Source organism: Herpailurus yagouaroundi, unplaced genomic scaffold, assembly GCF_014898765.1.
Source record: "Herpailurus yagouaroundi ecotype Mexico unplaced genomic scaffold, PumYag 190, whole genome shotgun sequence".
NCBI lineage: Eukaryota > Metazoa > Chordata > Mammalia > Carnivora > Felidae > Herpailurus > Herpailurus yagouaroundi.
This window is the reverse complement of record NW_024412421.1, coordinates 28,249,039-28,275,013: the sequence shown is the minus strand read 5'-3', so window position 1 is coordinate 28,275,013 and position 25,975 is coordinate 28,249,039. Positions and strand designations below refer to the sequence as shown.

At 49.3% G+C, this 25,975-nt stretch overlaps 1 protein-coding gene across 1 annotated transcript in view; it reads right to left on the bottom strand.

Moving 5' to 3' along the window:
• Window positions 1–25,975, bottom strand: part of VAT1L (vesicle amine transport 1 like) — a 148,734-nt gene that overhangs the window by 55,037 nt on the left and 67,722 nt on the right. Inside the window, exons 5-7 of the mRNA XM_040443191.1 lie at window positions 21,624–21,727; window positions 19,355–19,410; window positions 15,441–15,635 (exon numbers count right to left, since the gene is read on the bottom strand). Of these exons, the coding sequence (XP_040299125.1) occupies window positions 15,441–15,635; window positions 19,355–19,410; window positions 21,624–21,727 (355 nt within the window). The remainder of the gene's footprint in view (window positions 1–15,440; window positions 15,636–19,354; window positions 19,411–21,623; window positions 21,728–25,975) is intronic.

Genomic DNA, 25,975 nt, shown 5'->3' with positions numbered 1-25,975 from the left:
TCCCAAGAGAACCACATGATACTGGGATGGATGCATTTATACAGCAGAGACCTCTCTCCTTCCAGACTCTAGCAACTGAGACAGTAGGATGTTGTATTCCTCATAACATTTCCTAGCACACGGTAGATATCAATAAGCTTTTCGAAGAGTAAATAAAGCACTTTTTTTAAGGTTTTTTTTTTTAATGTTTACTTTTGAGAGAGAGAGAGAGAGAGAGACAGAGCACGAGTGAGGGAGGGGCAGAGAGAGAGGGAGACAGAATCTGAAGCAGGCTCCATGCTCTGAGCTGTCAGCACAGAGCCTGATGTGGGGCTTGAAGTCGTGAACCACAAGATCATGACCGGAGCCAAAGTCAGACGCTTAACCGACTGAGCCGCCCAGGGGCCCCAAGAAAGCACTTTTTATTTATTTATTTATTTATTTTTATTTTTTTTTTATTTATTTTTTTAATTTTTTTTAAATTTTTTTTTTTAACGTTTATTTATTTTTGGGGGACAGAGAGAGACAGAGCATGAACGGGGGAGGGGCAGAGAGAGAGGGAGACACAGAATCGGAAACAGGCTCCAGGCTCCGAGCCATCAGCCCAGAGCCCGACGCGGGGCTCGAACTCACGGACCGCGAGATCGTGACCTGGCTGAAGTCGGACGCTTAACCGACTGCGCCACCCAGGCGCCCCAAGAAAGCACTTTTTAAAAGTTTACTGTTTAGCACATCTGGGAGGAACTATTCATTCAACACTCCCTGTCGGGTGGAAGAAGGGGACAGCAATCCCCGATGTGGGCCAAGGCCATCCGAAAACCGCAGAGGTGGATCGTGAGGGGGAAAGTCCAACAACAACGGGCGGCGAATAGAAGCCCAAACCTCCTAGATCCGACACAGATGCTTGGAATGTCCGTGACAGAAGCGGCGGCCGGTGCTCTGGACTCTTTTTAATGACCGTTTTCAAAAAGGCACGCTTCTCCACACGGCAAGTCTGGGACAAGCTCACTAACACCGGAGGGGAAGCCGGACACAGGCGATGAAAGCTACAGAGTGTGAGTCATATTTGCATTTGCAAAGCACGGAGGGAAGACCCCGTAACAGGAGAAACCTAGATGCCTCTAACGACACAGAGAATAAGGATGCGGGGAAGACTGCCAACTGAGAAAAACTGAGCGAAGAAAGTCAACTTGTGCATAATGGGGCGATAGAGGGTGCTGGAAGCTGGTAGCCAAGTGGAAACAATGTAAAACTTGACCTGAACAGCAAAGTGATCCCTGAACAGCAGCAGGGACTATGCCATATTTTGTATCTTTCCGGGGCAGATATGAAGAAACCGCCCAGTCAATATTTTTAAAATTTAATTTAATTTTAGAGAGAGTGTGTGAGCGGGGGAGGAGCACAGAGAGAGAGAGAGAGGGAGAGAGAGAGAGAGAGAGAGAGAGAATCCCAAGCAGGCTCCATCCTCAGCACAGAGCCCAACACGGGGCTTGAACCCACAAACTGTGAGATCATGACCTGAGCCGAAATCAAGCGTCAGACGCTTAACCGACTGAGCCACCAAGGCCCCTCCCCCTCCCCTCTGCCCCCCATCACATTTTTAAACGCAGAGAATAAAGCTGGAATCTTGGCAAAAAGAGGGCAGTGAGAATAAACGTTAGGCGTCTCCTTCTCTCAACTGTTGCTTTTTCTTTCTTGATGTGGCCTCAAATTCTCTTCTCCCTTAAAGATATCGAAGCCATGCCAACAACTCTTTTAGCTGTAAGAAAATTATCTCAAGATTGGGAGCACTGAAACAGCCCATTGTCTCCACAAGGTGCCCAGAAGTGGTGGGAAAATAAAGCCCTGCCCCCTGACAGGTAGGGGGTGGCTCAGGCGAGCCTTTGGTAACCACATGACCACTCAGGTAGAGTTGAAGTCCTCCTATTTGCCAGCAGTATTTCTTGCGATCTCTCCCGTGCTTGAGCGAGCAACACACCGTTTTAATTGTTTACACGTCTGCTTTCCTGCCTCTCCAGCGCCTAGCTCTGGGCTTGGCACGTAGTAGGTGCTCAGTAAACGCAAGTTTGGGGCTAACCAATGGCTCACAAATGAGTGAGAAAATGATGACGAAACTACATGGAACCTGAAAAAAGCATTTTCTTAAGTAAAAAGTGGGTCAAGGAAGGAATCCCTATGTAGCCTGAAGGCACACGTCTTCGCCTGAAATTCTTGTGTTAGTTAGGAAGAAAAGGATCGCTTTAAGTATCTCTGGGGAACTTAGAAAGTGTTATGGACTGAATGTTTGTGCGGCCCCTGCAAGTCGTATGTGGAAGGCCCAGCCCCCCATGGGCCAAGGCAAACGCTGCCGCCATTTTGTTGTAAGCCTACCTTCCTACTCAAGGATCATAACACACTCCTACTTTGCTCACACAGGCTGGTGAGCACACCTGGGGCACTTACAACTACAGTCGTGTGGGGGATGGGCAGCAGATATGCAGGAACAAAGCCAGGAATGGGCTGCCTTAAAGCAGTAACAGTTTTGTGGAGGGTGGCACAAATGTGGGTGGTCTCTCTTCTTCTCTTTCCTAAGTATTGTACATTGTGATTATACGGGATTTACATAATTCTTTTCATTGCAAGAAAAAAATTATTCTGGGGTAAAAGGCAATACAATACGCAAAGCACACACACAAACACACACATGCACACGGACACACACATACTCACAAACACGCATGAGCTCCAGGATAAGAAATCTAGCTTGGATTCCTGCTTCTGCTACCTTGTACAAATTACATTGCCCAGTCCCTCTCTTTTTTAAAAAATTTTTACTGTTTATTTTTTTGTGTGAGAGACAGAGTGCGAGAGGGGGAGGGGCAGAGAGAGGGAGACACTGAATCTGAAGCAGCTTTGCTGAGCTGTCAGCAAAGAGCCCGACTTAGGGCTCAAGCCCACGGACCGTGAGGTCATGACCTGAGCTGAAGTCAGACAGGGAACCGACTGAGGCACCCAGGCGCCCCCTTCTGAAATTCTATACGATGAGCGTGATGTCACCTGTCCCGCCTATCACTGTGGGTGTACTGCGGGGCTTGATGCCAAAAAGGCCAGTAAAATGCTGTGCAAACAGCAAACTCTCTGAACTGTCCCGTCTATGCTTCCCAGCACAGCTTTTCATTCAGCGGTTTGGATGGTAAAAGTGATTGTTTGGGGTACGTCCAAGTGCCAAGCAAGAGGAATGCAGGGAAATTAGCCCAACTCGTTCATAATTTGAGGCCACGGGGGCAAGGCAGGAAAGGCAAGTAGCAAGTTCAATGACCAGCCCTAGAGTCCAGGGAATCTGTGTTGCCCTTAGAGTCCTGTGCCTTGCAGGAGGCGTCCACTCTCCCGGCTTCGTCCTTCTTAGCTGAACCTCGGACATAACTACTGCCACCTACAGAGGGCTGAGGTGACCATCGTGTGGCTGTCGGCATCATCACCCCATCCTCACCCACTGGGGGTTTGCTGAGCAAATTTGCTGAAGAATAACGCGCATATATGTGTCAGGGAAGCCACGAAAATGACACACATTTAGGGAGAGAGGTGGAAAGGAAGAAACCAAAGTGGTATTGAGTACAACCCCGAGGCATTTCTAGACAGCATGCCGTTCACAGCTTATGCACGCCTCGCACCAGACTAAAATGGGCAGGAAGGGCCAGGGTTATCAGCCCCGTTTTACAGATTCAGAAAACTGAGGCTTGCAATTCAGAGTCACCCGTCTGCAGTCAGAGAAGGTAGGGGCGGAAGAACCAAGGTTTGCAAACCAGTCATCTCCGCCCAAACCAAGAGGCCTCCAATCAGAGAGACGGGGCAAGCAGGGTGAAGGGTCCGGGGCAGAGTCACCACCACCCTCTCCTGAAGGGGCCACGGCTATGGCCATGAGCCTGGCTGCAGGACAGAGTCAGCCTGAGAGCTAAGTTTTGGCTTCACCCCTTGTGTTTGTGCGACCTCATCCAAGCCACTGACCCCACTCAGTGTCATCTGTGCAGTGGGAGTAAGAGTTCCTGACAGCACTCAGCATTGCTGTGCGTCCAAATGAGCCTGTGCGCACAGAATATGCCCGGGACGGCGTCTGGCTCAGTGTAAACGTCAGACTCGAGCCGCCATCGTTACTCTGTCCCTTGGCCAGGGCTCACAGGCAGCTGCTCACTCGCAGATGATTAAATGACTAACCGGAGCGCAGTACTTCCCTGGGCAGCACCTACCAAAACAAGCCGACAGTTTAGTAATCAGAGTCTAGATGGTCGGCGGATCTGTGGGTCCAAACACCAGCATGTGTTTATCATTTGTGCCACTCGGAGCTTCTGTTGCATAAAGCAGCTCCCACAGATGCCTCTGGAAGCGAGTAAAAGCGAAAGGCAAGGGGCGCCTGGTGGCTCGGTCGGTTAAGCGTCTGACCTGGGCTCAGGTCATGATCTCACGGTTTGTGAGTTTGAGCCCCACCTGTGGCTCTGTGCTGACAGTGCAGAGCCTGCTTGGGATCCTCTCTCTCTGACCACCCCCACCCCCCCCCCCGCCACGCTCGCTCTTTCTCTTTCAAAATAGATAAACTTTTTAAAAAATTAAAAAAAAAAAAAAGCAAAAGGCAAGGGCACTAGTAAAGCCTGTTTATGTCACAATGGTGGCAAATCAGTGGCAGGGTGGGGGTGGGGGGTGGTAGGGAACCAGCCCTGGGAGGATTAATGACAAGAGTCAGAAAGACAGGGCCCCACCCTCCCCAGATAGTAACAACTGACTCTTACGGGGTCACCAGGACATGCCCCACAACCTTGTCCTGCACTGTCTGGGACATTTTCACAACCCTATAGAGTAGACACTGCCATCATCCCCATTTCACGGATGAAGAAGCAGAGTCTAGAAATGCCTCACCCAAGGACTCACAGCTGTAACCAGTTGGAAAGAGGCTTTGCCCCGATTCCAGAGCCTGCTCCTTTAACCCTTAAGCAAAAATTTGTCTCTTCAGCCCTTTCCAGTTCACAAAACATTTTCCCATTTTGAGTGCCTGTGACTCACCATTTGTTGTGTATTGAGCTGTGTCCCCAGATCCTCCCCCAGAAAATTCATATGCTGAATTCTAACCTCCAGGACCTCAGAATGTGACCGTATTGGGAAATAGGGTCTTTGCAGATAAAATCAGTTAAGATATGGTCGCACTGGAGTGGGGTGAGCCTTTTTCCAATGACTGCTGTCTTCATAAGCAGGGGAGATTTGGGGACAGACACTCACAGAGAGAGCACCCCGGGTGAACACAAAGGCAGACACGGTGTGGGGGGGGGGGTGTGTCTATAAGCCACGGGACACCAAAGATGGCAGTGAATCCCCAGAAACTGAGGGAGGGGCTGGAACAAATTCCTCCTCACAGCCCTCAGAAGGAACTAACACTCTGATACCTGGATCTGGGACGTCTGGCCTCCAGAACCGTGAGACAATACATTTCTATCTCTGAAGCCATTCAGGTTGTGGTTCTCGGTTACGGCGGCCCATTTTAAGGGCTGCCCAGGGAGGAGTAATGCATCCAGCAGGTGGAATTGGAGGCAACCTCCACAGCATGCCTGTCTGCCGGTACATCCTTTCTTCATGCATTCTCCGGGAATGCTTAAACGTACGTCCCAGTGCTCAAACAATCTTGGTCTGCGGCACAGTTAGCTCCCTCATCTGCTTCTAGGGAGTAGATCAGAATCCGCGATGAACACGTCGGTACAGATACCTCGGAAAACATTTGAAAACGGGTCTTCTGGTGTCACCTTGCAAATGAGACCTAGAAAGTGACTGCTTCATCGACTTGGAAAGCAAACAGAAGCAAGCAGACATTTCTAGCCTTGGAAGCAGCAGAATTTTGTCTGGGCCTTTTAAAAACACGGCCAAGAGCAGCCTGCATTGACTGTGTCCCTGGCTCACGAGAAAATCCAGTCTTGTGATGTATTTTCAGCCAAACGATAGGCGTGAAGGCAAAAGCGATCATTTTCTATGTAACAGAAATGAATTCGGAGCCGAGCTCCCAGACTTCTAAGAAGGGGCGCTGAGCTGTGAATAAACCTAATCCTGCAACATGTCATGGTCTCTGGTGGAGGCAAAACTGTCTGCTTAGAACCTGGATGGTAGACGCCGCACCAGGCTGATGGAAACACATGCCCTGAGGCCCCGGAAATCTTTTGCACCGCACATCCTGTGTTCTCCTTGCTCGGTATCTTGCGTGAGAGCCCCTAGCCCCAAAGATCTCAGCTCTGTGGGGGATACATTTGCATTGCCTCACAAGAGTAATAGCCAGCGAGCACTTACCACCTGTCTGTCAGACATCAGGTCATTTGATTCCTGCAACTGGAAACTGATGGGAGGTACCATTATTTTCTCCATTTTTTGTATGCAATTGTCCACGGACACGTTGATGAAGTAGGCAAGCCCAGGGGAACCCAAAGGAGGCGTTCCTAACTCAGGGCCGGGGGTCATGGCAAGACTGGGGGATGTTGAGGATCCTTTCCCAGAAGAGTCAACACCATCCCCGAATCTTGAAAGGGGGGCAGGAATTTCACAGGACAAGGATGAGGGAAGGGCACAACAGGTGGAAAAACCAGAGAACGGCACGAATACAGGCAAGGGGGCAAGAGACTCAGGTCTTGAAGAGTCACAATGGTCCAGTTGGCCAGAGTCAGGACAGCACAGGTGGGTGGTGGAGGGAATTTCCACCTACTCCGTTTCCTCCGCCCCCCCCCCAAGGTCTGCCTCCTGGCCTCCCCATCCCCTCATGCTCCACCATAAACACCTTCTTCCTGTGCTTCGATGTGCCAAGCTCCTCTCTGTCCAGTTTCTGGGCCTGTGCCCAGGCGGGACGTGCCTAGGTCACCCCTCCAGCTCCCTCCTTTGGGTTTTACATCCTGCTTATGTAACTGTCAGGCCGTTCACTCCTGCCGCCCTGGCTGCTCCTTGAGGTGGACCCATGTCTTCCCATTTGCAGGTGCCTTTTCGAAGCCCACCCTCCATATTTCAGTGGAATAGATGGCGTCTTCATTCCCGATCGCTGCTGTAGCAAACCACCCCAAACTTAGTAGCCTAACACAAAATACAAATTTATTCTCTTACAGTGCTGTAGGTCTGAAGCCTGAGATGGGTCCCTGTGTGAAAATCAAGGTCTGCAGGACTGGTTCCTTCTGGAGGCTTTGGAGGGACGGGGGAATCTGCTTCTTTGCCCTGTCTACCTTCTGCAGACGCCTGCTTTCCTTGGCTTGTAGCACCACATCATATCATGTCTTTCCCTCGCCTTCCTTTGTCGTATCACCTTGTCCGACTCTGCCTCCCCTGGCTCCCTCTTACAAGGACTCTTGTGAATATAACACCACCCAGATACTCTAGGGTCATCTCCTCCCCTCGAATTCCTTGATCACATCTGTAAGGTCTCTTTGGCCCTACAGGGTAACACATTCGAGGACTTCAGGGATTAGGATGTGGACACCTTGAGGGGCTATTATTCAGCCCGCCAGAGATGGATAAGCTAGCCAGAGCTGTGTCTCGATTTCCTGATCTGTTGGGAAGCTCAGAGCAGGGTGGAGGGCAGGTGCACGGCAGGGCTTGTGGGCATGATGGTGCTGATATGTGGAGCTGCAGAAAACACACGTGATGAGGGAGGGAGAATGGGCGTGGAAATTGGGAATGCGTGTGTGCGCACGCGTGTGGGGCAGGGGGGCTGGTGGTGATTGCGTTGAACTGAAAAATCTAGGATTCTTCTTGAGAGAAAGGGGGACACACGGCAAAGGGAAAATGGAAGTTAGGGACATAAAGCAAACAGTAGCAGTGGCTTCTGGGGCCTCCATTTCCTCATCTGGAAACTAGGGGAAGGGACCAGGCTAAAGGGAAGGTTTTACAAGGCCATGCAGATAGGACATCCTAAGGACTGAGGCCGGGGATCTGGACTCCCCAAGCTGTCCCTCCTCCCATCTCCCAAGTCTCCTGATCCCAACTTTACACAGCCCTTCTTGGGACGCCTGGGTGGCTCCATCGGTTGAGTGTCCGACTCTTGATATCAGCTCAGGTCACGATCCCAGGGTTGTGGGATCGAGCCCCACATTGGGCTCTGTGCTGAGTGTGGAACCTGCTTGGGATTCTCTCTCTCCATCCCTCTGACCTCCTCCCCCGCTCGTGCTCTCTCTCTTTAAAACAGACAAACAAATACATAAAATACACGGGCCTTCTCTCCACCCCCCCCCCCAGTGTAACAGCTTTATCGAGACACAATTTGCATGTATGGTGCATTACGATGCGTATAACACGTATAATGCAATGGCCTTTCGTACAGTCACAGACTCATGCAACCACGACCACCAGGAATTTTAGAACATTTTCATCCCTCCAAACAGAAGCACCGTACCCTTTAGTGGTCCCTTTCCCCTTCCCCCCCTAAGTCCCCCAGCCCCAGGCAACCATGAATCTACTCTGCAGCGGCTCCTCCTGCCTGGGCCGGGGGGGGGGGGGGGGGGTGCGTCCTGCTCAGTGCCCAGGGGGAGGCATGTGCTGGTCGTCAGCCTGTCTTACCCACGCGTTCCCTTCCTGACCCTCTGCATTCAGACTTCTGCCCTCATCACCCTACCGAGAGGGCTTTCTGAAAGGTCAACCATGACCCCGGGCCCAATCCAAAGGCTTTTCCTCTACGTGCTTCCTGGTCAGTCAGAGGCACAGCCAATACTAATGACCTGTCAGATGGCCGTGGAGGTCTCCTTACCAGCGTCCTGTCTGCGGACGCCTCGTCTCTCCCCTGCTGTTGTGCAGGCTGGGCCACGCCAGGGCCCTGGCTTTAACCTCTTCCCTCTGCAGTAGAGAAGCTAACGTCCGTGGCACGGACCCAAGAACCCAAGTGGCCACACAGCAGCAACGTGGCCTGGGCACCTCCCTTCATCGCCAAGTCCACTTCCTTATTTGGGCCACAGCGATAGGGACAGTACCCACCACTCGAGGTTATTGTGGGGATTAAATGAGTTAATGAACGGAAAACGCTTGGAAAACTACGTGGCCCGGGTGTTGGCTAACGTGATCATTTTGCTTATTCTCTGTGCAATGAGTTTATTCGTTGACATTGCTTTTTCCCCCAAAAACTTCTCAGCGTCAGACTTGCCTGGACTTCAACTTTTCGTTAAACGCAGTATGGGCGGGAGAAATGGGCAGGCGTCACTTGCCGAAAGCCTCATTTTTGTGACCTGGAGGGGGGCAGCGATAATAGCCGGGCCTTAGGGTTGTTGGGGAGTTCAGATGATCTCGTACACGCAAAGCATTTAGAACAATGCCTGGCACACAGTGAGTCCTCTAGAAATGGCAGCAACAGCAGCAGCAGTAGCAGGGACAGGCGCTCACCTCGTCTCTCATCCCCGTGCAATTGTGGGTCGGAACTGCCCGGGGACATCCCCAGCCCCAAGTTCCGCCGTCACCTTAAGCCAAATTCACAGCTCAGCTCATCCCACTTCCTCCTGGAAGCGCCTACCGCGGCTGAGTAAAATGGTATTTGCCAGCACCCCACTCCTGGTCTCCCGGGATGCAAGACCCCTGGTTGCCTCTGACTCTTGCTTCTGGTTTGTCTTTTATTTCCAATTTTCGTCCTTCCCGGTGACGCCGATTTGCTTATTCTCCTCTGTTCCGCGGCCCCCACTTTTGTCTGGGGCTCACTGACCCACGCCTAAAAATCCGCAGTGAGCTCCTGGCCAGACCAGCTGCCCCCCAGTCCATTCTCCAAACCAGTATGCCCGTGAAACACCACACATTGCCTGCTTTTGGGTGATGTCTGCAAAATACCCTCCCTGCCCCCAACCGTGTGCCTCAGAAGGAGCGTCTAAATCTTTAAAGATGCTCCTTGCCAGCCAGCTGCCATCTGCCCTGATCACGGACGACTTTCCACGGTTTCTCCTTGAACCTCTGCCTCCTTAGCTTGGGTTTGGACAACTGTATCCGATGCCTGGCTTTGTCCTCTCTTAACTTACCAGCCTGGTGTTGGACTTGAAGCCTGCTGTTTCTTTACACAGACAGTCACACTCCCCACCCAGCCTTGTCTCCGGGTCATTCCATCCTCTGTCGCTGGTGTGCAACATTGATCTGTCTCTTACCAAGCCAGTCTCTTGCTCCAGGGCACATAAGTGTCCCCAACAAGCTCAGCATCATATTATTATTTTTTCCATTGATTCTTATAGGCAGACCTATCTCTGTATAGGTTTTGTGATGGCCTAGGATGGAAAACTCACATAGGATTAAACCACGACTATTAACGTGAAGGGGAAAATGCGGGGGAAATATGACGAGGACTAAGGGGCACATAAATAAGTGACTGCATTTGGCTGGCGAGCTTTACTACAGTCAAGGCAAAGAGATACTACATGGAAGGGCATAATTAACATAATTTACTAAAAGGTAATCATGCCAGATTGCTAGGGAGGCAAATTTTCTCCTCTTTTCAAACAGAAGGATGACATCATCTCATAGATCAGCTCTAGCAGGATTTCTGCAATGACAGGCACGGTCTTTTAATATGGTAGCCATGAGCCACATGTGGCTATTGACCACATGAAACGTGCCTCGTACCCCTAAGGAACTGAATCTCTAATTTGACTTAATTAATTTACACTCAAATAGCCACATGTGGCCAGTGGTACCATACTGGAGAGTGCACATATAGAGGTTTATGTAGATCATGTTGTAAAATGCTACAAACAATGTCTTCAGTAAAGGATTTTAAGACCGCCGAGATCTCCAGGCTACTCTCTATCCATTTGCTAGGGCGGCTATAACAAAATATCATATGCCGGGTGGCTTAAACAAGAGAAATTTCTCTTCTCACAGTTGTGGAGACTGGGGGTCCCAGATGAGGGTGTCGGCAGGGTTTGTTGTTTTCCGGAGCCCCTCTCCTGTGCCTGCAGACGGCCATCTTCTCACCGTGTCCTCACATGCTTTCTCTGTGTGCACATCCCTGGTGTCTCTGTGTGTCCTAATCTCCTCCTCTTAGAAGACACCAGTCAGACTGGATTAGGGCCCACCCCAAGGCCCCATTTTAACCTGATTCTTTAAAGGCCCTATTTCTGGGGCACCTGGGTGGCTCCGTTGGTTAAGCGTCCAACTTCGGCTCAGGTCATGATCTCACATTTCGTGAGTGCGAACCCCGCGTCGGGCTCTGTGCCGACAGCTCAGGGCCTGGGGCCCGCTTCAGATTCCGTGTCTCCCTCTCTGTCTCTCCGCCCTTCCCCTGCTCACACCATGTCTCTCTCTCCCTTTGTCTCTCTCTCTCTCAAAAATAAATAGACATTAAAAAAAAATAAAAAATAAATAAAGGCCCTGCTTCTAAATACAATCCCATCTGAAGCACTGAGGATTAGGGCTTCCACACATGAATTTGAGTGGATGCATAATTCAGCTCGTAACAGTTCTCCCTGTGCTATTAGATGGCAGGTGGGAAAAGACATTTTATCTTGTTACTTTTTTTTATTTTAGAGAGAGAAAGGGCAAGCCCATGAGCAGGGGCGGGGGAGAGTAGAGGGGAGAGAGACAGAGAGAGAGGGAGAGGGAGAGAGAGGGAGAGGAAGGGAGGGAGGGAATCCCAAGCAGGCTCCACACTCAGCGCTCAAACCCACAACCCTGGGATCACGCCCTGAGCTGAAATCGAGAGTCAGACGCTCAACCAACTGAGCTGCCCAGGCTCCTCAGGAGAAGACATTTTTAACCAGAGGCAACAGCGACATAGTCCAGGTGTATGTTATTAGTGTCATACTGGGACCAGGAAGGGCTTCTGGGAATTGAAGGGGTCAGATGGTACCAGGTTCCTTGGGCCACACTCTCTAAGAGGAATCGCCTCACCGAGAACGTCAACTGCTCCTCTCTGCTTGGCAGTGACCGCCTAAGGGATTTGATTCCATTGACCGAACCAGCCTTATCTCCTCCCCTCCTTAGTCAGCCACCTCTGCCGTGTTTAGCTCAGACTCTCAACCCCAACGACCCCATACTCACCCCTGCTTCTGAGATTTTGTCACTGTCCCTCATGCTCATAATCCCTTGTTGTTTTTTTTTAACCCCAACATCAGGGAAAGAATTCGTATCCCTCCAGCCTCAACCAAGCCCCACCTCGTTCTCAGAACCACCTCTGAGCATTCGTTCTCACTTAACATTATTCTCTCTAGCTCTTGAATCCAGGTTGCACTTGAAAGCAGGACCCCATGACTAAACACCTCAGTGTTGTCTCAGAAACTAAATCATGAACTTAAGGGTCGGGGAACGAGACGTCTGTCTCTTTTGTAGACTCGACATCATGAAAGAGTACTAGCACACAGTAGGTCTCAGTAATGTCACTACTCTTGGTTGACAGATACATATATATATCTTTCATCCTTTTCCCACCTCTGAACTGTTTGGAAAGAGGAGCTTTTTTCCAACTTAATGTCCTGCTGCACGTTTAATATCTGGAGGCAAATCTGATGCCGGAACATCTCTCTCTGCTCCGTGTATTAAATCTATAATAAAGTCAAAGATAGATGGCTAGAAAGAAACCCTAAATCGTTTCTGAAATTATTAAATCTTCTAGTCTGAGGGCTCGGAGAGCCCAAGAAAATTTTCTTTTAATCCCTATGGGCTTTCCGTTCCATCGATGAAGTTACACAGCTAGCCTGAAAAGCAATTTTGTGAAATCATTTACCGAAGGGGAGGGGAAACATCGTTATGGTCATCCTTCTGCGGTTGGCAAGTAATAAGCATGCTCTATTCTCCTCTGGCCCAGGACAGCTGCATGGGCTTGAGAAATAGCTGGGTTTTGCCCCAATGCAGCTCTAAACAGATGTCTGCAAATATCGTCGGAAAAGAACCCTCGGAAAGTCGGTGGGTGTGACTGATGAGTGGCTGTGGACGTTTTTGTTGGCAAACAGGCAACAGCTGTCGGTCTCCCCTTTGTGGGTGACTAGCTTTTGAGAGGAACCTATAATTCCTTTGTTTTCCTCGTAACTATCTCAACCAATATGACTTCTTTTAAAGCAGTGTTTCTCACCTAGTTCCAGTTTCGCCCCTGTTCCCTATCCCATTCAGGGGACATTTGACAGTGTCTAGAGATATTTTTTATTGCCACAGCTGGTGTCTGACCAGAGATGCTGCTAAACTTCCTGCAATGCCCAGGACAACCCCACCCCTAGCAAAGGATAATTCAGCCAAAATGTCAATTGAGCCCAAGTTGTCTTAAAGTAATAATACCTTGTTTTAGTTACGTCTTGTTCACTCATTCATTTATTCATTCAACAAAAATTTACTGTTGAACGTAGAAAATACCCAGTTAGTCATATTTCTGTATATTGCCAGACTCATCAATCCACTCACGTAATGTGTGTTTATTGAGTATTGACTCCAGGCCAGGCACTGGGGTCCTAAATGGCACAGTTGGGGTCCTTCCTCATCTGGGGTTTACTTCCTTGTGGAAGGGAGGCAGAGCCTCAACAAGTCAACAGATGAACAAGATGGTTTCTTTTTTGTTGTTGTTTATTTTTTTATTTTGAGATAAAGAGAGTGTGGGAGAGAGGGTGAATGGGAGGAGGGCAGAGGAGAGAGAGAATCCCAAGCAAGCTCTGTGCTGTCAGCGTGGAGCCCGATGTGGGGCTCGGTCTCACGAATCATCTCTTAGCCCTGACCTTGACTACCTCCAGTTTTCTCTCTGTCCTTGACCACTGAGAACCGGTACCCGTGTAGTCCAGCCCGTCTACACCACTGAGATACCACAGCCAATACCGTACGGATGTCTGACTCGGTAAATTAAAACGTTTTCAAGAAGAGTATAACAGTAAGCTAGCCATCTTGGAAATGACACAGCGGAAGGAATGCCTGATTATCTGATTTAAGAAGCAGCTGAATCACAGTGACCATCTGCAAAAGAAAAAAGACTGGAAGGAAGCAAACCAAAATGTGATAGTGTTAGCCAGTCTCTGGAGTGTGGATTTGATGTTCATTTTGTCCTTACACTTTTGTTCTTAATTTACGAGTTTCCTACAATAAGCATATATTTCTTTCACCATAAGACACAAGGGTTTTGGTGATTGGTGTTTGTTTGTTTTTTTTTTAATTTTTTTAATGTTCATGTATTTTTGAGAGAGAGAGAGACAGAGCATGAGTGGGGGAGGAGCAGAGAGAGAGGGAGACACAGAATCCGAACCAGGGTCCAGGCCCTGAGCTGTCAGCACAGAGCCCGACACAGGGCTCGAACCCACAAACCGTGAGATCATGACCTGAGCTGAAGTCGGACGCTTAACCGACTGAGCCACCCAAGGGCCCCGGTTGTTGGGTTTTTTTAAAGACCATTCATGATTCTGCAAGATCAGAGAAGCATATACAGCATCCAGAACCAGTCCCATTTGATTACACATGGAGCCTCACAAAGTTTTTTGGGAGGCAATTTCTGTGCTCAGGGAAGCCATTGGATTTTGGCCAACCTAGTTCATTAGGCAAATAGCACCAGCTTTATTTCCAGGACAATACCTACCCTCTGTTCCATAGACCATTATGTTTGTTAGCTTTTTTCAAGGATGTCTGTGATTCCCAAAAGTACAAAAAAGTTCTTGTACTGTAAGGCACTCACCCATGCAAAATGCAAAAGCCACACAAACACAAAACACATTCCCACATATTTTAAGATCTTTCTCAGGGGCTCCACGGCTTCCCACAGCCAACAGCCTGACCTAGGAAGATTTCTCAGTGAGATGCCCCTTGAAATCTAGGCTTTACTTCTTTATTTTCTCCCCACAGATAGCTACCACGACTGGCTTCCCAAATGTCCAAAACTTCCCCGATCCTGGAGAATTTCCTAGACCTGGCCTCCACCTAGCACATTCTACCTGCTGCAGTGAAGGTTACATTAGGGATTCTTGTTTTGTTTTGTTTTGTTTTGTTTTGTTTTGTTTTGTTTCATGATTAAGGAACGCTCTCACACACTAGAACTTTTGGCAGATCGGTTAACGAAAACGGCCCAATACCAGATCCGATGATTCATGAATAATTACAATGCCCAGTGTGACAGCCAACAGCATCTCGCCCCCCAGGGTCTCCAAGCATCTGGGTTTAGCACACAAAACATTTCAGCTCTGAGCCATGGTCTGCCCCAACCTGGATGTCCTATGCCCACAAGGTGATAATGTAAATGATGTTGCAGCCATATCCATACCTTCTTAGAACCCCGGTGGATCGTCCACACCCATTAAAACTTGATGGCCTGAGAGGGATTCATGGTACAAACAGTAGGCTGAGGCACATGGGTTGAGAACCACTATGGAATTCAAAGTGTTTCTTACATCTAAAGCGTGATACGGTAGGACAATGACTTTTAGGACTGTCATTTGAAACGAACAAACCTGGAGAATAACCTTTGCATGAAAGATTATTTTTATCCCGGCCGCCCAAATCTCCCTGGACTAAAAACAGATTAATTGCTGGGGGGAAACAAAACCCACCACTCTTACCTCCTCCAGGGCCCAAAGGGAGTCGACCACGGGCTTGATCTTCTTCTGGTTGTAGAGCTCAGTGAGTTTGTCCACTACTCCTCGAATGAGGCCCGCACGGCCCTGTTTGAAGAGCAGGTTTAAAAGGGAAAATCCTGCGATGACTTTGTTCTCTTCATAGAGCTTGATGGGGTTCACCTTCTCGACCTGCCACCACTGGAAGGAGAGAAGGTGTCGGTTACAGGGAACCGGAGCCGGTCGTGGTCACAGCCTTGTGGGCGGCGGACGGGGCCCCAGTGTGGCGGGTTCCAGGCGGCCAAATGGTGGCCCGTGTTGGGGTCATTTTTAAAGCAGCTCTCCAGCCAGTGTTGTGAGGGCACGGTGACGCTTAGGAGCAGAGCACGGGGGTCTAGGCAGGGGCAAGAAGCCAACTTTCTGAAAACAACCATCAGGCCTCGTGTCATCGGGACGTGAAGGCCCCGGGTTAGGACGGTCCGCGCTGGAGTTGGGTCCTGGCTGCACCACTCGAACCCCTGTCCTTCTGTGTGCTTCGTTTCCCTCAGCTACGGACAGGGGCCGGGTACTGCCTCTCAGCTTTCTGGGAGAGTTTGGTGTATGAACGGTGGTGGCAGTGACGGGGTTGGGGAAGGGGCAGGGTGGCAGCGAAGGCCGCCGAGTGTGGTGGGGACTTGGTGGGACGATGATGCAGCCACAGGAGTGGCGTTCTAGGGCAATAAGGGCACGCCTGGAGAGCTGGGTAGGAATCCAGCAGAGAGAGAGTAAGGGAGCATAACCCAGGCAGAAGAAATAGTGTGACGGAACTGTGAAGCCACTGGGATGGGATTAAGCCAGTGGTTCTCATCTGAGGGAAGTGTTACTCCCCATGGGACAATCTGGTCGTGTCTGGGGATGTTTTTGTCGTGGGGACTGGAAGGGAGAGGCATCTGCTGGCATCTAGTGGGTGGAAGCCAGGGATGGTGCTGAACATCCTACAGTGAGCAAGACAGCCCCTCATGATAAAGAGTAGTCCAGCCCAAGATGCCAGTACCACTAAGGTCCTAGGTGGGGGACACCCACGTGACAAGTGTGACTCTCTCTCTTTTCCAGCCTCTCATCCCCCAGGCCAGACATGACAATAAGAAAACAAAAAACCCATGAACAGACTGCAGAAATGGTTATCCAACGGTTTTGTTCTGGTTTAACTGCATCTTCTTTGGTGCTGGTTAGAATTTAGAAATTCCAAGTTCTAGTTTCTAGAAGGTTGTAACGCAAAATGGTTAACGGTTTAATGCACAGGCCAAGAGGCATGTGATGGGTCCTTAGGAACATTCCTAATGTTTACGTTACTGGTATGTTTATTTACATCCTGCCTTTCCTGGATCCCAAAAGCTCCCAAAAGCTCACAAAAGATTTTGGTATGTTTTTTTAAGCGGGAAAATCATATTGTTAGGAACATACGTGTGAGAAAGACAAGTTGAAAACAGGGATAAGATGCACACACAAAATTCTTTACTAAGGTACACTCCCTGAGGGCCCAGAGGCCAGCTCTAGGAGAGACATTTATTTGGCCATGGGCTGCTTGCGGCAAAAACAAAGCAGAGAAATGATTAATGACTTGTTTCACGGTGCATCTGCAATGTCTCGGTAAATGTTTGGAAACGAGTGCCTGCTAACTCTGCGATTTCTGCACAGTTGTAGTTCAGTGGGCTCCAGAGCCTGGCTTTGAATCCCACTTCTGCCACTTAATAGCTGTGCAACTTGAGGCCAGCCACTTAACCTCTCTATGCTAAGTTTCCCTACTGCACCTCATGGCATCATCGTGAGGAGTAAATGTGTCAACATATACAAAGTCCTTACAACAGTGTCTGACCTGGAGTAGGTCTGTATATAGACCTATAAATATAAATATAAAATATTTCTATAAATATAAAATATTTCTGTTATCTTAAGTTGGAAGGGATCTTTTTGATTTAGCGGAGAGTTCTGGATTTGGAGTCAGGTTGCTTTCTAGGTGTTAACCGTCGTGAACCATCTTTATGGTCTAAAAGCAAACGGCATGTTTGGCCAAGAGCGAGTTCGAGTTCTGCAAGGGTTTTAAGGTAGAACATACTTAGGACATCTGAGTGAGAAATTCTTGTACGGTTCCAAGTATGCCTTTAATTTCTAAGCCTTTCTCCAATGTATAGAAGAAAATTCCTTTCTAGAACCTTCTAGAACAAAGTCATCGTTCCACTCCTTGGCACGCCCTACCTTCATGTTGCTTCCATCTGACCAACCAATACTGGGCCAGGCCCCTGAAAGGTAGTTCTTCACCCCCCATATTTAGCTTTCTTGTGATCGGCACCCCCGTTTCAGGCAGGAGAGTCTCAACCTCCCTCCTGGCGGTGTTTTTACGAGAGCTTTCACTGAACCTGGGCCCACGGCAGTCATTGCATTAACACCGTGTGCTGTGATTGTGCGTTTGGGGGAGACAGGGAAAACATTCTTCCAGTTGCTTGCAATTTGGGTCAACGTGGTTACCCACAGCAGGCTGTCGGCATCACGTTAATTACAGCCACAAAACAGCTCTGAGCGGCATGAAGCCTGTCTTCAGAGGACTTGCTGCTCAGACAGCATCCCTCGTCACACCCCGTGCTTGCTCCCTTGCAGATTCTGTAGTTGCAACGCTCCTTGACCTGAATGCTGAAGTTCAAACGCAAAGACAGCCTCTTTACTTCTACTCGCACAGGACAGGGAGTACTGATCATTCCAGAACCAGGGAATGTTCGGGGGTGAAGCCTTTCGCAGCCAGTGTTGGCCACTTAAGGGACACATGAATACCCCAGGGTGCCACACTTAGAATCCTTTCTAAAACCCTCTCTACGGCTTTCCCTGGCCACCCTATTCAAAAATGCCTCCACTCCATCCTGCACCCTGTTTTCAATCCCTTTCAGAGTTCTTATGACCATAATGATAATCCTCTTCTTAATTCTGTTTTACTTGTTTCAGTCTGTCTCCCTCATTAGAAGGTAGGAGGCCCAAGGGGCTGCAATGAACCCATCTCATTCACTGCAATACTCTGGTATCTTGCACACAGGGTAGGTGCTTAGAAGATGCTTGCAAAGTGAGTGAGTCCATCAGTGCTACCCTGGCTGCTGTGGAGGAGGAGGAGGAGGAGGAGGAAGAGGAGGAGGACAGGGAAGGAGGAAGAGAGGAGGGGAGAGGAGAGGAGAGGAGACAAAAGCAAGCTCTCACAGGAAGCAGAATTCCCTGTTGAGGGGGCAGCGGTAAAAATTAAAGTTCAAGCCCAAATAAGTTGATTCTAGCAAGTGTTTGCTCTAGGTGAGAATATAGATCTGGATAGTTTGGAATGCCCGGGGATGTGGCTTCTCAATTGCAAAGTAACCGTTACATGCAGAGCATGATTATTGAAGCTCTTGAAGCTACTGAACACAAAAATCTGCCTGTGTCCTAAATCACCCTGGAGACTTGCTAAAATTGGGGGATCCCATTTGTATCTCCAGCTCAGTAGAACGGAGATACAGAGAAAATCTTAAGAACCACCCCCCAGAGACCCAGTCAGAAAGTGGCCACACTCAAGGTTGGTTTCTCCACGGAGCAAAGAAGATGCATGAAATGCCAAGTTTATTTTTGACCAGGGGTAAGAAACACAAAAACTCACGCAAACTCTGCTGAAATCAAAATAAAGCTTTTTTGAGTTTCTCTGAGGCTCGCACCTCTCTGCTTCGTTTAGACAAAGCAGCCAGGCTATGCACAAGGTCTTGCCCATGTGTAAGGAGCATGATGGGAATGCGGTCTCTATTGAAAAAGAATGACACGGAGGACGGACACACCAGATTTAGGTTATTAGGTCAATGTCTTTACATGGAGGAGCTCACAACACACAAATCACCACACTACCTACCACAGTACATTTGACGTGTGTGGATACTTACCGATTTGGCAAAGCTAAAGAAGCTCTTGGTCTCTCCAGTCACCATGTTGGATGAACCTGCAAATGAAGCATTCCCAAGTCAAGCTATTGCTAATGAAAATCAGCATCTCTTGCCACACATGGAAGAACAGCAACTGTTTGGTCCAGAAGTGCCAAGAGCTTGAAAATAACTTCAATTTGGCCTCGGAACAAGGGGGGAAATGGAGAGGATGGGTGGCGTCAGGTTGACTTAATTTGAGCCAAGTGTCATGGGATCAGAGAAAGTACTATTTGTCAAGGTGACCCTGCCATTACTTTGGAAAATTGGGCACGTAGCAAAAATGTGACTTAGGCCCACACTCTAATGAAATGATGAGTTCCTGAAATGTCTTATTGGTTCCATTCTTCGAGACTGGAGATGAAGTCTTAGGTGAGCCCAATTCATGGTCTGAATTCGATTCCTTCACCAGTTAAGGGGCTCTGATCTGGGCTGGGCACTTAAGTGGCAGGGAGAGGTGGGGCTGAGTTAGAAGTTAGACGGGTGGAAAAAATGGGGTACAGAAGAGCTAATGAGGGTGAAATAGGTTCACGAGCCAAGGAAATGATGTGACCGACATACCAGCTCCAAAGAAATCTGAGCAGGAAGGTCAAAACCGCTTGAGACAAACGGTGCGAGAAATGGAGATTTGCTGATGGGAACACGCAGTATTCGACGGGAGGATGAGGGAGGGAATTAGGAGGATTTCCTACGATGTTCTTACAGAGAGAAAAAGCTCCCTTTGTGTGGTTCCTGGGGGTAGGGAGTGGATGAGAGAGCTCTTAACAGTTCAGATGCCACATTGGTGTCTTTTCAACAACTCTGTTGCCTTGTCCCCAAAGATTGGGAATAAGTCCTTCTTAGTCCTTTTCCACTAGTGAATGAAAAAACAGTGTATATTCTGAACCTCATTATTTGGCCTGTGTCATCTAGTAGCCAGTTATTCAATCACTGCTTCTGTTTTTATCACCAAGCAGGACGGTACTCGGCTCTCGTTACCTAGTAACTGATGCAATCAACTAGATGCTACGTGAGACGGTCAAATTATGTTCTTCCAAATGGCATCATGGAACTGGGGCAAAAACAGAACTGGCAAATAAATAAGAATGAATAAACTGTCCGTCTAACATTTGACTCACATGTTAGCGTTAGTATATGTGCTCCCGAAGCGAGTACAGCTCACATGTTCATCATATCTGGTATCCCCGCATCGTGCACTGACGCTCACAACTCCTTTTATCAATAGTGGGAATGGGTAAAGAATCACGCATCCACCTCCAAAGACTTTCAGCTGTGTGACCGCTATTGAAAATACTGCAACGCTCCAGCAATGGGAAGCTTATCTCCTCTCTTTCCGTCATAACGATGATGACAAAAAGATGCTCGAATATTTCTACCTCTCAAATAACTCTTTAAGAAGCTTCTCAGCGAATAGCAGGGAAATGAGCATCTTTTTCTGAGTTCCACAGAGCAAAGGCTCAACTTGCTATCAGACCGACAGGGGACAGAAGTGCTAAAACTCTCAAACGTTGGATAGCCCCAGGATCACTGGGCATTAGAATGTGATATCTGGCTTCAGAGATGGTTTTTTGACTTTGTAGAGACTCATGTTGACATTAGTTTACAATCGTGTGACAGAAGAGAGAAAGAAGAGAGGACGAAGGTCTGGGGTCTCATTTTGCTGGAGAAAATCTACCAGAGAACTTTCATAAATTCCCGCTCAAACTCAAGAGCGTTATCAGGGAATGTGCTCCAGCCATCCAGGGCTTCTTTGGAATTAGGACACACAGGAGGAGTTGAGAAGAGGAAGAGGCTGTGCTTTGCAAATTCATCTCCGATGGTGGAGAATCTCCCTTAAAACCCCCATATCCTTGCCGCCTCCTCCCGTCCTACTGTGGGTCCTTGATTCCTTCATTTTTTTTGGACTTCCTCCGAAGCCAGTACTATTTCCCACCTGGGCCACCTTCTGTGGGTCAAGTCCTATCTCAATGGCTACACCAGCTTGGTCTTGCTTTACCCCTTTTGGAATGAGAAGTATTCATGGGGTTAACAGGCCAATAGGCATATGCGCTTGCCTTTATAATTGAAAATAACTACTGGCAATAGCGAGACTATGGAAAACATTTAAAAATTAAGCCCCCCCCCCGTCTCGCTACCCCAACACATCAACACAAGGCATTTGTCAGTGCCTTTGTAAGCACAGGTGCAGTTCCCCCTGTTGTAGACCGTATCTCTGCTTCTCTTCGGCACTTACCATATAAAATATAGGTTCCCAGTGGTTTGAGAAGGCTGAGACCTTTTCCAGTGTTGTCCCCGCAGAGGCAGTCCAGTACAATGTCCACTCCTTCCGCAGAGATTCTAAAAGGTGTGAAGACAAAGTAAGAGAGATACTGTAACGCTCATGTTAGGGACCAAACCAGGAACAGCAAGGGCTCTGGGAGCGGCCATAAATAGGCCAGAAGGCTGGGAGGTGGGTTTACCTTCCCGGGTGCAACTACAAGAATTTCACAACCTGGAGGCCACGAAGAGTCTGGCCGGTGGCTGCTACCAGGGGCCAGCCCGGGTTAGGCGGGAAAGCATGGACATCACAGCCAGATACCCGGATTTGCACCCAGCCATGCCATGCGGCCTTCTCCTTTGTTAGGGGCAGCGAGCCTTTGTGGTGACCCATGAAATGCCTGGCCGATCGCCAGTCACGTAACGGTCGCTCCGTAAGTCAGTCGCTCAACAATTGATGTTTGTGGAGCTTGGGTAACGGGCCAGGCTCTGTCTGAGATGCCGGAGACGGAGTGGGGAGCAAAAGCAACATGTTCCTGTCGTCATGAGGTTTCCCGTCTAGCAGGGATTAGCTTTTCTTCCCTTCTCCCTGCGTCCTCAGTGGAGCTCTAAAGACCCGTTAGTTAACTCACAAACTTCTATTCATTCCATCTCTGGGTTCAATCAAAAATGGAATCTTTGAGGAAGAGGGCTAAATACAGAGGATCTTCCTCTCTGCAGTAGAAGGTTCCACAACAGAGAGGATCCACATTTGTATTCTATTAAGCAGATGAAGCATTTCTTGATCCCTTCTTCCATTCATTTATGTATACATTCCTTGATTCACTCACTTATGCATTTAACAAACATCGGTGGGCTTCCAGCGTTAGAAGATATGATGCGGGAGAGAACTGCCAACAGGAAGGCTCCAGCGACGGTAGGGAAGATATTCAAGCCCCCGGAGCACCCGCTTGTGGCTGGGCCCTGCTCTGCTTCAGTTTGTGAGTTTGCAGGATTATCTTGTCTAGCACAGAGCTGAGTGTTGCCACCCTCACCTCCGAACAAAGTTCAGGCAGTGCCACTCAAGTCAACAGCTGGGTCCTGTTTTCCCCAGTAGGAAACTGCACATGTATGTCTACGGTTCAGACGCTAAGTCACCTGCCCCAAGCCCCAGCACAGCTGAGTCGGGACCTTTAAAGCCCTCAGGTCAAGTCCAAAGTCCAATCATCACAATGGCTCAACAAAAAAGATTAGTTTTAGCTTTTGCCTAATAGAACGGTTATCTGTAAAGACAGGGCCGTTCAAGTCCCACTTATAAGTTCACTTATAAATTCCCCACTATAGGGAATGAGGCCAGTGGATCTAAAACCGAAGTGGGCACCAGGATCTCCCCGAGGGCTCATTCAAACGGATTACAGTTTGCCTTCCTTCCCCCTTCGCCTCCTAGCTTCTGCTTCAGTGGGTTTTGGAGCAGGCCCCAAAGATTTGCATTTCTCACAGGCTCCCTGGAGATGCGGATGCTGATGATGCTGGCTCCACCCTTTGAGAACCACTGGTCTAAGCCAGCTACTGAGGAGTCAAGCTAGCATTATTGTTTTTTATTAATAATTAATTTGTTCGTTAAGTATTTAGCCCTGACGCTGCACGAGGCAGCGGAGATACAGTGGTGAGACCAAACAGATTTGATTCCTCCCCTTTTAGAACTTCTGTGGGGCAGATGTTAACCCATATTTCACAAATGAATATCAGACTGAAACTGATTGGGGTCTAATGCCACAAAGGTGCTACGAGACTGTGTCAATCTAGTGTGCCCAGTTACGTACGCCCAAGAAGGCATCCCTGGGGAAAGGCAGAGCGTAGGAGTTATCTAGGTAAAGAGTGGCAGGAATAGTGTTCCCGGCGGGGGGGACAGCATGTGTGAAGGTCCTGTGGTGAGAGGAGGCCTGTGAGCAGGAAGCCTGGGAAGCAGCCAGTTTGGCTGGAGTAGAGATGAGAGGGAGCGTGCTGAGGTGAGACCCGAGAGGCAGGCGAGGGTTGGAACGCACACACACGGTTGGGTGGGCTCCAGGCTGGTGCGTCACCCCCGGCGATCAGGTCTCCACCTTGCTTCACGGGCTGGGTGACCATGCTCCTGTCTTCCTCACTTCTGCCAAGTCTTTCTTCTGCCAAGTGTGTTCGCTGCTGAGGAGGTAGGACCCTTCACTGCTTCTACTGCCAGCCCTCCTGAGCCACCTAGTCTTCTACGTGAACTCCGTTTCCCCGGGACCTCCTTCCTTTACTGCAAGACACCCACCTGTGCTCAGGAGCAGCCCTCACACGCTGGGCTGTGCACACGTTCTGGGGCACCCCTGACGGACCTGCCCAGGCCCAAATGCTCGCTTCTTGCCTGACGCTCCTCACATCTGGATTCCACCTGTGAGCGCCCATTTTCTGCCCCAAACTGCCAGGCACAGCTGCCCCATCTAGGCCCGTTGCTCTTTCCTCTGGGTCTGCGGAAATGCAGAACAGACCCCAGCAAGGGGCGACCTATAGCCTACTGCCCACTCCCTCCTCCTCACCTGCCACTCACTGCTCAGGGCAGTGTGACCTTGTAGCTATTCCTGAAACCTTCCTGCCTCAGGGCCTTTGCATATGCTGGAATCGCTGCCTGAACAGCCTTTCCCCAGCTCTCCTTAGAGCTGGCTCCTTCTCATCCTTCACGTCTTAACCCACATGAGACTTTCCCCAGAGACGCTGTAACTATCCACACCACCTGAAATGGCAGCCCCAGATGGCCTCTCTTTCAGTTCCCTTTGCGCTTTCGCGTCTATACCAAAGACACTCTTCAGTATCTATCACGGGCTGCGATTATTCTATTTGTCTGTCTCTTCCGCCAAAATGTAAGCCCCATGAGACGGGGACCGTGTTTGTGCTGCCTGTTGTCGTATCCTCAGCCCTTGTCATCCTGCCGGACACAGTGTTAGTTCTCAGCAAATACTGATGGATTGTATGAGTGGATGATGAGTGAATGAACGCAAGGCAACGAGGAAAACATTTTAAGAACGGCATTCTGCATTGCTATCTGAGTGCTTCCTTCAAAGGGAACTCACATTTCCTGAGCTCTACTGTATCCCGGGCATTGCAGAATTAATCTTTATGACATGTCTGTGAGACAGGCATTTTAACTGCACTTTTGTGAGGAAGAAATTGGAGGTTCTCGGATGCAGCGCCTTGCCCAAGCTTACGTAACTAGTGCACCCGGAATTCAAACCGCGGTCCAGTGTGATTCCAGAGCCATGGCCTTTTCACCGTTCTGAACTTAAGATTTAATAAATGTTCAAATCAGTACAACTACGGAAGCACTGCTTTAGCAAGCAGCTCTGGGAAGCAGTCAATTTCATGCAGTCTCTGAAGGATTCTGTTTTAAACGCTGTCTTTAAAAATAAATACAGAGGGGCGTGTGGGTGGCTCAGGCGGTTAAGCGTCTGACTTCGGCTCAGGTCATGATCTCGCGGCTCTTGAGTTCGAGCCCCACTTTGGGCTCTGTGCTGACAGCTCAGAGGCTGGAGCCTGCTTCCGATTCTGTGTCTCCCTCTCTCTCTCTGCCCCTCCCCTGCCTGTACACGCACACACTCTCTCTCTCTCTCAAAAATATTTTTTTTTAAGATTAAAAAAATATAGACATGCCCGGAGTTAGACTATGTTACTTCAAACAGAGAGGCCAAGAGGTTTCTATTTTTAAGCTCCTTTTTTGTCATGCTAGATGTTAGGAGAGGCCCCAGGTCAGGGTCCTACACATTGGTCCTAAATTTCCAGCCACTGGACAACCCCTTGCTGAGTGCTTAGGGCACACCGGACACTGGGTGTGCTGAGCTGGGGGTACACAGATGAGGGTTCACGTTCATCCCTGCCATCCAGGAGTTCATACCAGGGAAGACAGACTAAATGGACAGCCCAGACCTAATCACCATAGCTCCAACAGAGCCACTTGGGGTGACAGAAGATGGTCCTTCTGTTGAGTGCTAATGGGTGAGAGGAATCGGCCAGGTGCCAAAGGAAAGTCATTCCGCAGAAGACACTGTGATAGGCTGACCTGGGGCAGTGAGCATCGAATAGGCCCAAGGAGGAGGCTCTGGGACACCAACCATGGTAACGGGAGGCCCTGTCTGGACACCGTCTCCTTCCAGAAGGACACAAGAGTGTGTGCCACAGCTGCTAACTAACATGGGGGTGGTGGGCAGGTGTGGGGGTGGCCTTAGGGCCCTAGGGCACTGGGCTCAGGAATCTGAATTTCATCTCAGTATTTAGCACTTCGTTTGCTACTTACTTGCCGTGTGACCTCAGGTGAGTTCCTTAGCCTCTCATTGTCTA